The sequence below is a fragment of the Protopterus annectens genome, chromosome 7.part0, assembly GCF_019279795.1.
Source record: "Protopterus annectens isolate FY-2018-M chromosome 7.part0, PAN1.0, whole genome shotgun sequence".
Lineage (NCBI taxonomy): Eukaryota > Metazoa > Chordata > Ceratodontiformes > Protopteridae > Protopterus > Protopterus annectens.
Genome location: NC_056739.1, coordinates 233,257,577 through 233,271,582, shown reverse-complemented (window position 1 = coordinate 233,271,582; position 14,006 = coordinate 233,257,577). Strand labels below are relative to the sequence as shown.

The following is a 14,006-nucleotide window of genomic DNA, read 5'->3' as shown; positions in this document are numbered from 1 at the left end:
TTCATGTCTGCACTTCCACAGGTCTGAGGATCACAATTATGGTACTTGCAGACTCTATAAGTAAATGTGTACATGAACACACACACACACACACACACACACACACACACACACACACACACACACACACACACATACTGCATTTTGTTTTTCAGCATTATCTTGTTTGCATATACTCATGTTTTAATAGCGCACCCTACTGACTTTCAAATGCTCCTGATATAAGTAATTCACTGCATATTATAACATTTAGCGTGTTTAGAAGCATCCAAAGGGTAAAATAAACAATATATTTTTTAACAACCTAATTTTAATATATATATATATATATATATATGTTTGTGTGTGTGTGTGTGCACACACACGCACACACACACACACACACACACACACACACACACACACACACACACACACACACACACACAGTGCACTAGTCTACAAGTTTTCCTTCCTTGAGTGTTATGAATTTGAGAAATTCAGAAGACATTTATATTTTTGTTCTTCAGTTTCATTTTTTTTATATAAACAGCTTCAGCTACAGAAAAGCCCACAACTCCAGACAGTATACCAGAAGAGGAGAATTTCATAGGCGATAACACCTTTCCAAGCTGCTTACTTCCTTCCCCCTCTTACAGCATAAGGTATTGTTTCATAATTGTTCTTATAATCTTTAATTTTAAGTTTTTTAAATTTTAAGTTTTGCATATACCTAATGAAGAAGGTCTGCTAAAATAAAACAATAACAATTATATTTTGCACTAAAGACTGTATTTGTAGTGAGTCCTAATGCATGTAGCATCTATAATGTTAAGAAAGAAAAATATATAAATAGTGTTGAGCATGTGACAGTTTTCAGTATGAATTCAGTGCAACTGAAACATATCTGTCTTCACAAACTTGGACATATCTGTTCCACCTGCAGTTCTAGAATATGTAAGGTGTATCTATTAATGAATGACAGGTATCATTTTCTTACTCAGATTAGTGCAAGCCATACTCAAACACAAGCATGTTTACCTTTAAAAATTGCAGTAACATCACCACTGTTTTCCTGCAATATGGATTAAAACAACATACTTTTTTTAGAATTTGAGAGGGAGTATGTTAGGCCAGTAAGCCCACCAGTTTTACATTTAAAAGTAAATAAGTTCAAACCTGTTAATTCTAAATTTCTTATACTGAGACCATAATACTGAATCATTTCCATATGTGAACACAGCATAACATAACATAACATATAGAAACATAATAACATATATGCTCTTATTTTAACAGCATGGACCTGGACCTGATTTCAGCTATTCTTTGATTTATTATGCATAGTATACTTATACCTAGATTAACTTTAATATGTGTTAAACTAATGGAAAAGGGTAAAGTCCCTGAATCATGGAAACTTTCATGTGTATCCTCTATTTATAAGAAAGGAAAGAGAGACCAGTTGCAAATTTACAAGCCAATTAGTTTAACTTCACTAAATGGAAAGTGTTTTGAGAGATGCTTATTGGACCTTATGACTAAGTCTGAGAACAGTACAGATACACTAGATATTGATTAGCATGGGTTCACTAAAGGAATATCAACAGTCAGCATTTTAATTAATTTTTATGACTATAGCACAAAGACTCTTGATTAGGGTTGTCTCGTGGTGCAGTTTTTTTGGACTAATGAAAGGATTTTGATAGCCTACCACATGTGGTTATTATGAAGTGTTTAAGTAATTATACAGTAAATAGTTACATTACAAGGTGGATTAGAAATTCATTGTGGGGTAGAAAGAGTGCTATTATACAATTCCTCCCCTAAAATGTGCACGCTGATTGGCCAGCCCAACCAGCATGCCCATTGTAAATCCCTCAATATACTAACGGAAAAAGGTCCGGTCGCCCGGACTTTTTCCGTTAGTATAAAACACTGTCTCGCTATGTTAAAAGAGTTTAACATAGCGACACAGGTTTAAAAAAAGCAACAGAGATCTCCGTTGCTTTTCTTAAAGCTGTCTCGCTATGTTAAACTCCTTTAACATTTTTAAAGCTGTCTCGCTATGTTAAATGGGTTTAACATAGTGAGACAGCTTTAAAATAAGCAACGGAGATATCCGTTGCTTATTTTAAAGCTGTCTCGCTATGTTAAACCCATTTAACATAGCGAAACAGTAAAAAAAGCAACAGAGATCTTGCGTTCTCTGTTGCTTTTGCCCACAGCTCTGATGTACTGCGCAGGCGCGTAGTACATCAGAACTGCCGCAGAATACCAGACAGCTGCGGAAGGGCAGTAAAGAGGCATTATACAATGCCATTATTTAAGAAAAGTAATTGTTTCTTTTCTTAAATAATGTCATTGTATAATAGCAATAACCCACTTCTGGGTGTGGGTAATGCTGGATTTACCCCCGGTTGGCTTTGTTTTATTGCTATAAGATTCCGAGTGTTCAAGCTAATTATCTTGGTGTAAAAGCTGGTTTCCACAGAGATCTGTGCTAGACCCTGCCTTGTTCAATTTGGTGTTGTCAAAATTTCCTAAGAACAAAAAATACTGCACATCAAAGCACGCTGATGATACTAAAATTGGATTTATACTGCAAAAACGTTCTGCAGTAGATGAGCTATGTGACTATCTAAACTTGGTTAGTGAATGGGCCAAGGACATATGATTATAATTTAGTATAGACAAGTGCAAAGTTATGTATTTCTTAAATAAAATTATTAAACAACTAGTTTTTGATATCTTCCCAACTGGAGGATGTCACTGAATATAAAGATTTAGGGAATGCTGATTACTTCAATTTTTTTTCTTTTAAATCTTATTCTGAGCTCATAGTAACCAGAGCTGCTAAACATATGGGCCATTTGTTAAGAAAATTATTGACAAGGGATGAAAGTGTATTAGCACTAGTATTTAAAATGTATATCAGACCTCTCCTGGAATATAATAATTCCTTCTGTGCCTATAGAACAGGACAGCTGAGAAGGTTGGAGTTAGATCATAGAAAATTTACAAAAAAAATATATGAAGCTGTAGAACATTGGATACAGATCACAACATTATTTAATGCCTGTTATAAGTATATTTGGGCTAAATTAGTCTTTGCATACAAAAGTTTTTATGATCCACTTTTGCAAATCCTGCTAATTCAGAGATTAATACCAGAGTTAAAATGCATAAGCATAAGCAATAACAATATGCAGTTTATGAAGAAAATGGGCAGTTCTGCAATGAGATGTCAGTATATATCTGTTAGAATTACAAAACAATGTAATTACTTTATATTCCATTTGATGTTCAAAACTCTAACAGCTTGGGAATTTTATAGAAAAATTTAGATACATGGGCTGGTAGAAAGAATATGCCATATTTGGAGGAATCTGCTTTTCTTATCAGCCTAAAATCGTGCCACTGTTATGAATACCTGAATACATGGATGGTGCGGTGGCACAGCGGTTCTCTTGTTTGATTCTTGGCTGGGGTGCCTTCTGTGCAGAGTCTGCATGTCCTCCCTGTGTTCGTGTGGGTTTCCTCCCATGTTACAAAGACATGTGTCTAGAATGTTTCTCCGAGGCCTCTGCTGTAAATTGGCTTCGTTCCAAGTCAGACTTTCCTGGTTAACAAATGTTAAATAAATAAAAACGCATCAGCACAAAATGTAAAATTGTACCAACCTATTTTAACAAATACCAACAGAAAATGGAAAACTGTATTACTTTTCCAGCAAAGAATACCTGTGTTTTAATAGAATTTTACCCTAAAGTGCCAGCACTCTCCAGTTTATTCCAGTGCCTGCCATATGGAAATTAGATTTGATTGTTTCTAGGTCTCATATTTCCTCTAAGTTTTGTGAATTCTTGACAGATAGCTATATCTGTTCATAAGATATTATTAGTGATACAGTCCAGGAGGACATTAAGGATCTTAGTCCAATTTCCAAATTACCCTAAGTGTAATTTGGTCAGCTGATTTGTACAGTCCCACATTAGCAAATGGTGGCTTTAAAAACCAAACCGTGAAGTAAAGAAAGCAACTTATTAACTGCTTATGAACCTAATCCTCTACACGGATTGCCACATGTTAAAAAATAACACTCAGTTTAGAGTTGTTTAAAACAAAAAAAAACTATTATGGAACATTTTTTCATAAAAGTGTTTGTATTGCTAACCCACGGTGTGCACACTAGCAGTTCTGCAGCAGTCCCTTTTCCTAACTCTCTCCCCTCCAGCCACTTCCCTCCCTGTAATAGGTAGATTCTGCACTTTACTTTTCTAAGTAATGCCACAAGGTGGCGGTATATTCCCACTCATTGTATTAGGCAACTTTCAATTCTTTTTCCCTGCAGCGCTTAGGCCTGTTGTCTTTTCCTATTGTTTTTGCACGAGTGTCACACCTGTTCAATTCTCCTTGAATTAGACCAAACCTTAAGTCATAAGTAACATACCTCTGATCTTGAGTGCTCGAGAGGGCCTGCATCACTAATTGTTTCTGTAGGTCTCTTCTGCTCCTTCCTCCTTCTCAGCTCTGCCTGCTCTGTTCACCCATCGGTTCACTCTGCTCCCCTACTCTGTCCCCATTTCCCACCTGCCCCCAGTGCCTCTACATTTATAACTCTAAAACCACATCTCCTCTAGCATTCAGCCTATCTGAACAATCTCCACCCACCTCCTCATCCACTAATCCCTCCTGTTTCCACCACCCAGGACCCTCCCCTTACCTGTTCTTACCTTCCCTCCATCCCCATTCTTCCTACCAAAGACCACACACCACTTTACCTTCTGCTAATTCCTTCCCCCTTCTGCACACCCTCACTGTGTACTATAACCTTACACTACCATGCACATCAACCCTACACATAATCTGCCATTAATATGTCTACCTTTCCTCCTCTACTGCCTACTCTGTCTTACCAGACTACCTGACCTCTTACCAGACTATCTGACCTCTTACCAGACTACCTGACCTTTCTTACTCCCCTCTCTATCATACAACTTCAATACAAGCCTTAAACGAGTCTCACCTCTCAACTTTTATCTCTCTTCACCTCTATTACTATAATGACTCTCTCCTCTTTACTACAAAGACTCTTCCTGATATCGGTAATACAGTCCCAATCCCTCACAATCCATGCCTCTCCAGCTACCCTGCTCTCAACTCCAACTCCAAAGAATCTAATGACTTTGCCTCCTTCCTACTCCAACAAGTCTCTATCCTCCTCTCTGGTGACAAACATCCTAATCCCGGACCCTCAAACTACCATGTTTCTAACCCTAACTTGTCTTCCTCACCCTCTCACCATAAATCACTCCTTTTTACTACCATTAACACCCACAGTTTATGCAATAAACTTCTACACTTCATGCCTGGCTATCCCATTACCACCCTGACATTCTCTCTATCACCAAACATGGCTAAAACCCCACAAAAAAAGATTCTGAAATTACCCCTCCAAACTACAAGATCATAAGAAATGACAGAACCCTAAAGAAAGGTGGTGGAATACCCTACTTTTCTCCTCCTCCCTAACAGTGACACCCTTTACTAAGCATGTGCCCCAGTTCACAACAGCTGAATTAACCCTGGCCCTCCTAAAAATTAATAACCATAAAAACATATGTATAGCTGTCCTTTATATTCCACCAGGAAATAACACCCCCATTCTTGAATATATCCTCTCTTGGTTCTCAATCATATAAGAAATGAAACTATACTCCTAGGTGACGTAAATATAAACTGGGCTTCTACTCAATCACCTACATCACCTCAGAATATAAATCTATACAACAACACCCAGATAATTACCTCTCCTACCAGATTTAACAAAGATAATAACTCTGGTAATATTCTGGACTGGATATTAGTTTTTCACCCCACCTCCATTTCTTACAACAGTACCCTACCCGACTCCTTCAGCGATCATCTCACTGCCTTTGCTCATGACCCACCATCCTTCGTCCATCTTCACCACAATTACATCACAACTCGTACCCTAAAAAACTTCAACCCTCTAGCTTTCTCTGACTCACTAAAACATATGAACTGGAACCCTGTAAAAACACTCAATACTACATTCAGTAACCCACTAGATAGCTTGGCTCCCCCCCAAAACTAAAAGAATCAAAACCAAATCCACCCCTTGGCTAACTAAAGCAACTATTACACTCATAAATCTCAGTGATAAATCTTGGAAGCATTACCGTAAATCTAGAACACATAACACCCTTACTGAGTATAAGCAACTTCATAATAAAGTGAAAAAACAAATTGCTTTTGACCAAAAGTCATACTACTCCAAGCTTCAAAACAATCACAGATCCAACCTCCAAAAATTTTGGAACAATATATCTAGTCTCCTCTCTCCTGGCAAAAAAAGACAATCCCAGCCCTGACCCTAACTCAACAGATCATATCTTAACTACCCAATTCAACTCTTTCTTTATCGATTCAATAACCAAACTCACCACATCATTCTCCATTAACACTTCTACTCCACACTCATCACACACCCTCTAGTCACACAGACATCAACACTACTCATCTCCCCCCTTTTACCATACAACCTGTCTCTCTACAGGTCTACTTTGTATAACCGAACTTCCGATTCACCGACACACAATTTACCGACCCCAAACAACCAAAAACACACAACACCGACAAACACCATCTCAAAAAACTGAACACCATTACACCGACACAAAAAATGTAAACTACACATTGCACACAATAACATATCCACTAACCTTAACCTAAACCCTAACCCTAACGTCCGACACTACCGCACACTTACCCAACCCGCACCCTAACCCTAACTCACTTAACCCACCCCTAAACCTCAACACCGTCACTATCGCACTTAGCCTACCTGCACCCTAACCCTAACTCACTTAACCCACCCTAAAACATTAAGCCCGTCACTATCGCACACTCACTCCACCCGCATACTAACCCTAACACACTCAACCCTTCCCTACACTACACTACATCACTATCACACACTTACCTTACCGGAACCCTAAGTCCGACACTACCACACAATCACCGTTCCCACACCCTAACCTAAAATCCCTCACTATCGTACACTTACCTGTCCGCTCCCCAATCCTAAATCCATCACTATCGCACACTTACTGGATCGCGCTCACACGTTGCCGTTGTCGGTCTTTCGGCTGTTGGAATATTGCCTTTTCGATCACCTACCTGTTCGGTCGTTCCGTCTCGATCTTCTGGGTGTCGGTGAAGTGGCGGTTCGGTTATTCAAAGTAGACCCCTCTCTACACACCATAAAAAACTTCTACTAAAACTAAAATCATGCTCTCATGCCCCAGCCAACCTTCCATCTAACTTTCTCTAGTTAGCTGCAGATGGCAGCCTTTCCCATCATCATATTTATCAACCGTTCAGTCCAAGAATCCTATGTACCCCTCCTCTGGAAGAAAGCGTCCATCATTCCCCTCCACAAAGGAGGCAACAATATTGAAATCTCCAACTTTGTCCTACAGCCATTCTGTCCCCTATCTCAAAAGTCCTTGAAAGATGCAAACACTTGGAACTCCTTCCCCACCTCCTAGATAATCAACTACTTTCCCAACTCAACATGGATTTGCTTCATTTCTTATTGAGTGGTTTATATTCAACATGGATTTAGACATGGACATAGTACTACCATTGCCCTTCTCCCCTTTCTTGACATCATCAACCACAACCAAGACTTATCAAAGGACTTCGATACTGTTTCCCACAAACTTCTCTTGTCCAAAGTCTCTCTTCTCAATCTCTCCCCTTCCTCTATTAACTGGTTTTCCAGTTACCTTTGGAATAGACAACAAGCTGTCAAGTGGAACAACAGTACCTCTTCCTTCCTTCACACTCCAACAGGAGTTCCACAAGGCTCTATACTGGGTCCTTTATTTTTTAACATCTTCATTAATAATTTTCATCAGTGCATTCCTAATACCAAACTATATGTTTTACAGGCAAAAGCACTTAGTTGTTTTAGTTTTTATGCAATTAACGTGATTCTGGTTTATTGGATTGGTTGCTAAAAACATTTTATTTTTATTTTTCAGTTTTTTAGTCTTTTGACTATCGTTGCATTGCTAATACCAAACTTGTCCAGTACGCAGATGATTCAACCATAATTTTCTGTGCTCAATCTCTCCCCAAGGTCATGCAGCTAACACACAATGCCTTCTCTTGTACTGAGTCTTGGATGCTGAATAATCACATTGCTCTCAGTGCATTCAAAAAAAAATCATGATTTTTACCTCATCTACAAACACCTCTATCAAAAAAATTCCTTCTCCATATTCATTCAGAATTAGATTCCCAATAGTCTCCCATACAAAACTTCTAGGTGTTATCATTGATGAACATTTAAAGTCTGACATTCATATATAAACTAGTATTAAGAAAACACACCAAAAGATCAGAATGCTGTGTGGTCACAGTTGTTATCTCACTCCCTCTTCCAAACATATACTGTCTATTTCCGACCTCATCCTCTCTCTCTTGTATGGAGCCCCTCTCCTCACCAACCTTCAATCCTTCCTAAAGACAAAACTGTCACCTACTACAATAAAATGTCTCAGTTTACTACTATGACCAAATCCTCCTCCCACCACTGTGATGCCTCCACTCCTTGAACTGGTTGGAAATACCCCACACTCTCTTTTACATTCAACTGCTAACTGCTCACAAACTAATTTTCAAACCCTCTAACTGCCCTTCCCTCTAATCCATACTCACCTTGCATCATACTGTCAAACTACTCAGGTCCAGTAACCAGAACCTCCTTAAAGTGTATAAACCCTTCCATGCACCTGTACAATTTCTCCTATCTTTCTCCCTTGCTTGTCTATGGAATTCACTTACCCCCACATTCAAATCACCCAAAACCTCCCCATCTTCAAGACCATGCTCCTTTCCCATCTCACTTCTCACTGGAAATGCTCATGCTCTGAACCCACCTTACTCCCTCTATCCCATTTCTGCTCCCCCATTTTTTCCCTCCTTTCTCATAACTCACCCTAGTGACTCTCTTCATTTCATTTCCACTCCCTCGCCCTTTCCTCCTTTCTCATAACTCAGCCCAGTGACTCCCTTCATTTCATTTCCACTCCCTCTCCCTTTCCTCCTTTCTCATAACTCACCCTAGTGACTCCCTTCATGTCATTTCCACTCCATCTCCCTTTTTCCTTTCTCATAACTCACCCTAGTGACTCCCTTCATTTCATTTCCACTCCCTTTCCTCCTTTCTCATAACTCATCCTAGTGACTCCCTTCATTTCATTTCCACTCCTCTCCCTTTTTTCCTTTCTCATAACTCACCCTAGTGACTCCCTTCATTTCATTTCCACTCCCTTTCCTCCTTTCTCATAACTCACCCTAGTGACTCCCTTCATTTAATTTCCACTCCCTCTCCTTTTTCCTTTCTCATAACTCACCCTAGTGACTCCCTTCATTTAATTTCCACTCTCTCTCCCTTTTTTTCCTTTCTCATAACTCACCCTAGTGACTCCCTTCATTTCATTCCCACTCCCTCTCCCTTTTCCTTTCTCATAACTCAGCCTAGTGACTCCCTTCATTTCATTTCCACTCCCTCTCCCTTTCCTCCTTTCTCATAACTCACCCTAATGACTCCCTTCATTTCATTTCCACTCCCTCTCCCTTTTTCCTTTCTCATAACTCACCCTAGTGACTCCTTCATTTCATTTCCACTCCCTCTCCCTTTTTCCTTTCTCATAACTCAGCCTAGTGACTCCCTTCATTTCATTTCCACTCCCTCTCCCTTTTTCCTTTCTCATAACTCGCCCTAGTGACTCCCTTCATTTCATTTCCACTCCCTCTCCCTTTTTCCTTTCTCATAACTCGCCCTAGTGACTCCCTTCATTTAATTTCATAGGTTCATAGGTTGGTACTAGGCTATCAGCCCTAGGGCCTATACAAGCCTAGCCATAACAATTCCCTGGCTATTTCTTCCCACATTATTTACTTCCCTGGACCCCTGTCTAGCAGGGCGACTGATGTGATCCCTGGGGTGACTTTCCTTTCTCCTATCCAATCGTCAAGGTTCCTCTTGAAGAGGTCCAAAGAGGCACTCTGCTTGACATGTATGGGCAATCTATTCCAGAGTCTGGGGAGTCTCTGGGTCAGGAACCTATCCCTCCAGCATGTTTTGTTTATTGTGATGACAAGGTTTAGATCCCTGAGTGTAGCTCTGAGGGACTGGGATTTCTTTAAGTGTAGCATGTCCAACAGCTCTGGGTTTGACATGGCCTTGTATGTTAAGCAGAGATCGCCTCTGAGTAGACGATATGTGACAGAGTATAGCTGGAGTTTTTAAGGCGGTCAGCGTAGGGCATCTGCTTTAGGCCTGTGATTCTTTTAGTGAGGTATTTCTGAGGCCTTTCCAGTTGTTGCAGATGTCTTGAGAGGTACATACCAAATGGGGCATTGTATTCTATAATGGGTCTAATGAGGGATGATTACAGTGGGACAATGACCTCCTTTTTTCTGGATGAAAAGCCCTTCGTGATGAGGTGTGCCACATAGAAGGATTTCCTGACTGTTGTGGTGATGTGGTTATCGAAGGTGAGACCACTGTCCACCTGTGTCCCTAAGTGTCTTATCACACTTTCTGTGTTTAGTGTACTACCACCTATATGGTAATTCATGGATACATGTTTTTTCCCAAAGGGGATAACAATACATTTCTTGGCATTGAGCTTGAGCCCATGGCTCTGGCACCAAGCATCTGTTTCTGTAAGGCCCTTTTGTAGAGTATCCACATCATTTGGGGATTCAATAATGGCTCCCAGTTTGCAGTCATCTGCAAACTTTGTTAGCCAGAGTCCCTTTGTGTTGACCTGTACTTCAGAGAAGTAGATGCCAAACAAGAGCGGCCCCAAGACTGAAACCTGAAGTACTCCACTTGTCACTTGTCTGGGGCTGGATTTGGAGTCGGCTACTTTTACAGTGTGGGTTCTATCAGTAAGTCATTTAGCAACCCATTGGGGGACATAGGGATTAATGCCCAACTTAGTAAGTTTATCTATGATTCCAGAGTGGGGGATGGTGTCAAAGGCCTTGGCAAGGTCTAGATAGGCTGTGTGGACCACCTTACCCTTGTCCATGGCTCTGGAGACTGATTCAAAGAAGTCAATCATGTTCAGGAGACAAGATCGGCCCTTCACAAACCCAAACTGGGTGGGGTCCAGTGTTTGAAAGTTGCCAATGTCTTTGTTTATAAGTTCCATGATAATACGCTCCATGGCCTTGCAGATAAGGCTTCTCAGACTGATGGGACGGTAGTTTCCGGGATCCCTTCTCATAACTCACTCTAGTGACTCCCTTCATTTAATTTCCACTCCCTCTCCCTTTCCTCCTTTCTCATAACACACCCTAGTGACTCCCTTCATGTCATTTCCACTCCCTCTCCCTTTTTCCCTTTCTCATAACTCACCCTAGTGACTCCCTTCATTTCATTTCCACTCCCTCTCCCTTTTTCCTTTCTCATAACTCACCCTAGTGACTCCCTTCATTTCATTTCCACTCCCTCTGCCTTTCCTCCTTTCTCATAACTCACCCTAGTGACTCCCTTCATTTAATTTCCACTCCCTCTCCCTTTTTTTCCTTTCTTACTCATCCTATTCCCCTTTCACTGTTCTACTCTCCTCCTCTAATTCTTTCTCCCTCTCACCTCATGAAACTTTGAGTGCATAAGTGCCTGCACTCCAAATTATACTTATGTACTCCAGAATACTTATGTTTTAATTTCATTCAATGCTTTGTTACAACACCTTGCTCAAATGTTATTATTCTGTCTTCTATATTGCTGTGTTTTAGTAGTTTTTGAAAATTGTATTGTACTTGTTAACTTTGTTAGTATTAGCTTTGTAATAATTGTATATGGAGGTTTTCTCCATGGGCTTCCATTGAAAATGGGCTCATTCTGGCCCAACGGACTTTCCCAGTTAACAAACTGCAAATAAATAAATAAATAAATAAATAAATATAAAATTCCAGTAAACTGTGTATACAATCATTCCATGAGTTGGTAAAAATTCCAGGCTTAGTCAATCATTCCCTACCATTTAGTCAGCTAAGAATTTGTGATGATGTTAGGTCATTTTCCAGTGTGTACTAAGTTACCTTTAAAATACTATTCTTAACATTAACAAAATAATTTGTAAAATCAATATTAGATATCTGCTCAAATGTCCTATTTATAGTCTTTATTAAGGTACTATAAAATACTGATTGAAACAAACTGTCATTTTTTTGTTTAGTGGTAGTAGTGTTTAATTGAAATAAAACTTTGTGTAAGTCAGTGGTTATCTGAAGATGAAATATTTTCTCATTCAAATTACAGACACCAGGCAATGCATCTGTATGGCCGTCATTGTTTCATATCGAAGTTTAAGTACATAAAAATACTGCTAAGAAAATACTCCATTCTGACATGAAATTAACTTGCTGAAACTGAGTACATTCTGTAAATAAGACACATCATTAAATCAATTTCTTTGTCTACTTAATTCAGGGATACTATATACCAATTAACTTCAGTTACTCCAAAGACACAAAGCATTAGTAGAACAACAGTTCTGCAACACAAAAGACATATGGGGTGGAGCAACATTAGACACCAGGGATACTCTATAAATTGGGCTCAAAAAATACTTAAAGTCGTAGAACAACAGTTTTCTTGCATGAGGTGGGGTGGGGTTGACACTAGACACCAGCAATATTTTATAAATAGTGCCCTAATCACACTTAAAACATTAATAGAATAGCTGTCTTGCAGTATGAAAGGTGAATGAGTGACTGACAGCAGCACTAGATACCAGGAATATGAAATATTACCCTACATCACTTAAAAAGTCACTAGAACAACAAGTATTGAAGCAAAAAAGACATAAGAAGTATGGGGGTTAACAATGGACAATGGGGAGAGGGGACATTCAGCACTTTAAACTTGACACAGAAAACAAGCTTGCCAAGAAGGCAGAAGTTTAGTCCTCTCTGACAATACCAGACATCAGGGATAGCCTTTAATCATTTTTGTAAGCGACTTACAAAAGAACAGTAGGAACAATGCTTCAAATAATGCATCATTGGTTCAGCAAGCATTTTATTAACAGTGCATTAATCTACTATGCTACTAAGGAGCTGTTATTTTAGAATGTCTTTCCTGAATAGTAAGTATAAAGTGCTAATGCCTGATGTTATTGATTGTAATGGTCCAACAGTTACAAGGGACAGGGCAAGCAAAAGACAAAACCAAGGCCTTTATGTAAAGCCAGGGACAGTTGAGAGGGATGAGATGTTTCCATTTGTAGAATGCAACTATTCCTCTAAAGGACTATGCTCAATACTTCTAGACAAAGCTAGGAGGAGCACCTGATAACAGAAGCTAAGAGGTGTCCTGTGTCTGGCATAGAGGACATCCGCCGACCCATTACTGACAGAGTTACTGAACATTAGCAAATTAAATAGCATCAGAAGTATTCATTCTTGGGATCTAAACCTCTTCTGCAACATCACAAGAATGATTTGAAGGGACAGGTATATTTTGCAGAGGATACTGCTGCTATGGAACAGATTCCAAATTCACATAAAAGAAACTTCATCCCTGTCCATTTTCAAGCACAACCTAGACATATGGGTAGGGACAGAAATGTTATCCCAGAACTATCCCTGTACTACTAATGTACAGATCCAGCTCCTAAATGCTTTATCCTATGCATGAGCCCCATTTTTTTCTTTTACACTCATGTAGAGGCATGGGGGTGCAACTGGTGCTCCTCCTTAGGAAAGAAAGAGGAGTGACAGGTCATAGAATGCACCTTTTTACTTGTAAAACATAGAGCTTGAGGGCATTTCCTACTTAAGAGAAAACGGGAGGAGATCCAGATCAGGGATCAGCACCAAGCACTAGATGAGCCATCAGTGATTCTGCTAAATGACACCAAGGGGATTTTTAAATATTACTTACAAGATGCTTTAAAAGTTAATAC

The 14,006-nt window shown here is 39.5% G+C and overlaps 1 protein-coding gene across 1 annotated transcript in view; it reads left to right on the top strand.

Annotated features, from left to right (window-relative positions):
* LOC122806373 overlaps positions 1–14,006 on the top strand; it is a 99,719-nt gene that overhangs the window by 31,150 nt on the left and 54,563 nt on the right. Inside the window, exon 3 of the mRNA XM_044076724.1 lies at positions 533–644. Within this exon, the coding sequence (XP_043932659.1) occupies positions 533–644 (112 nt within the window). The remainder of the gene's footprint in view (positions 1–532; positions 645–14,006) is intronic.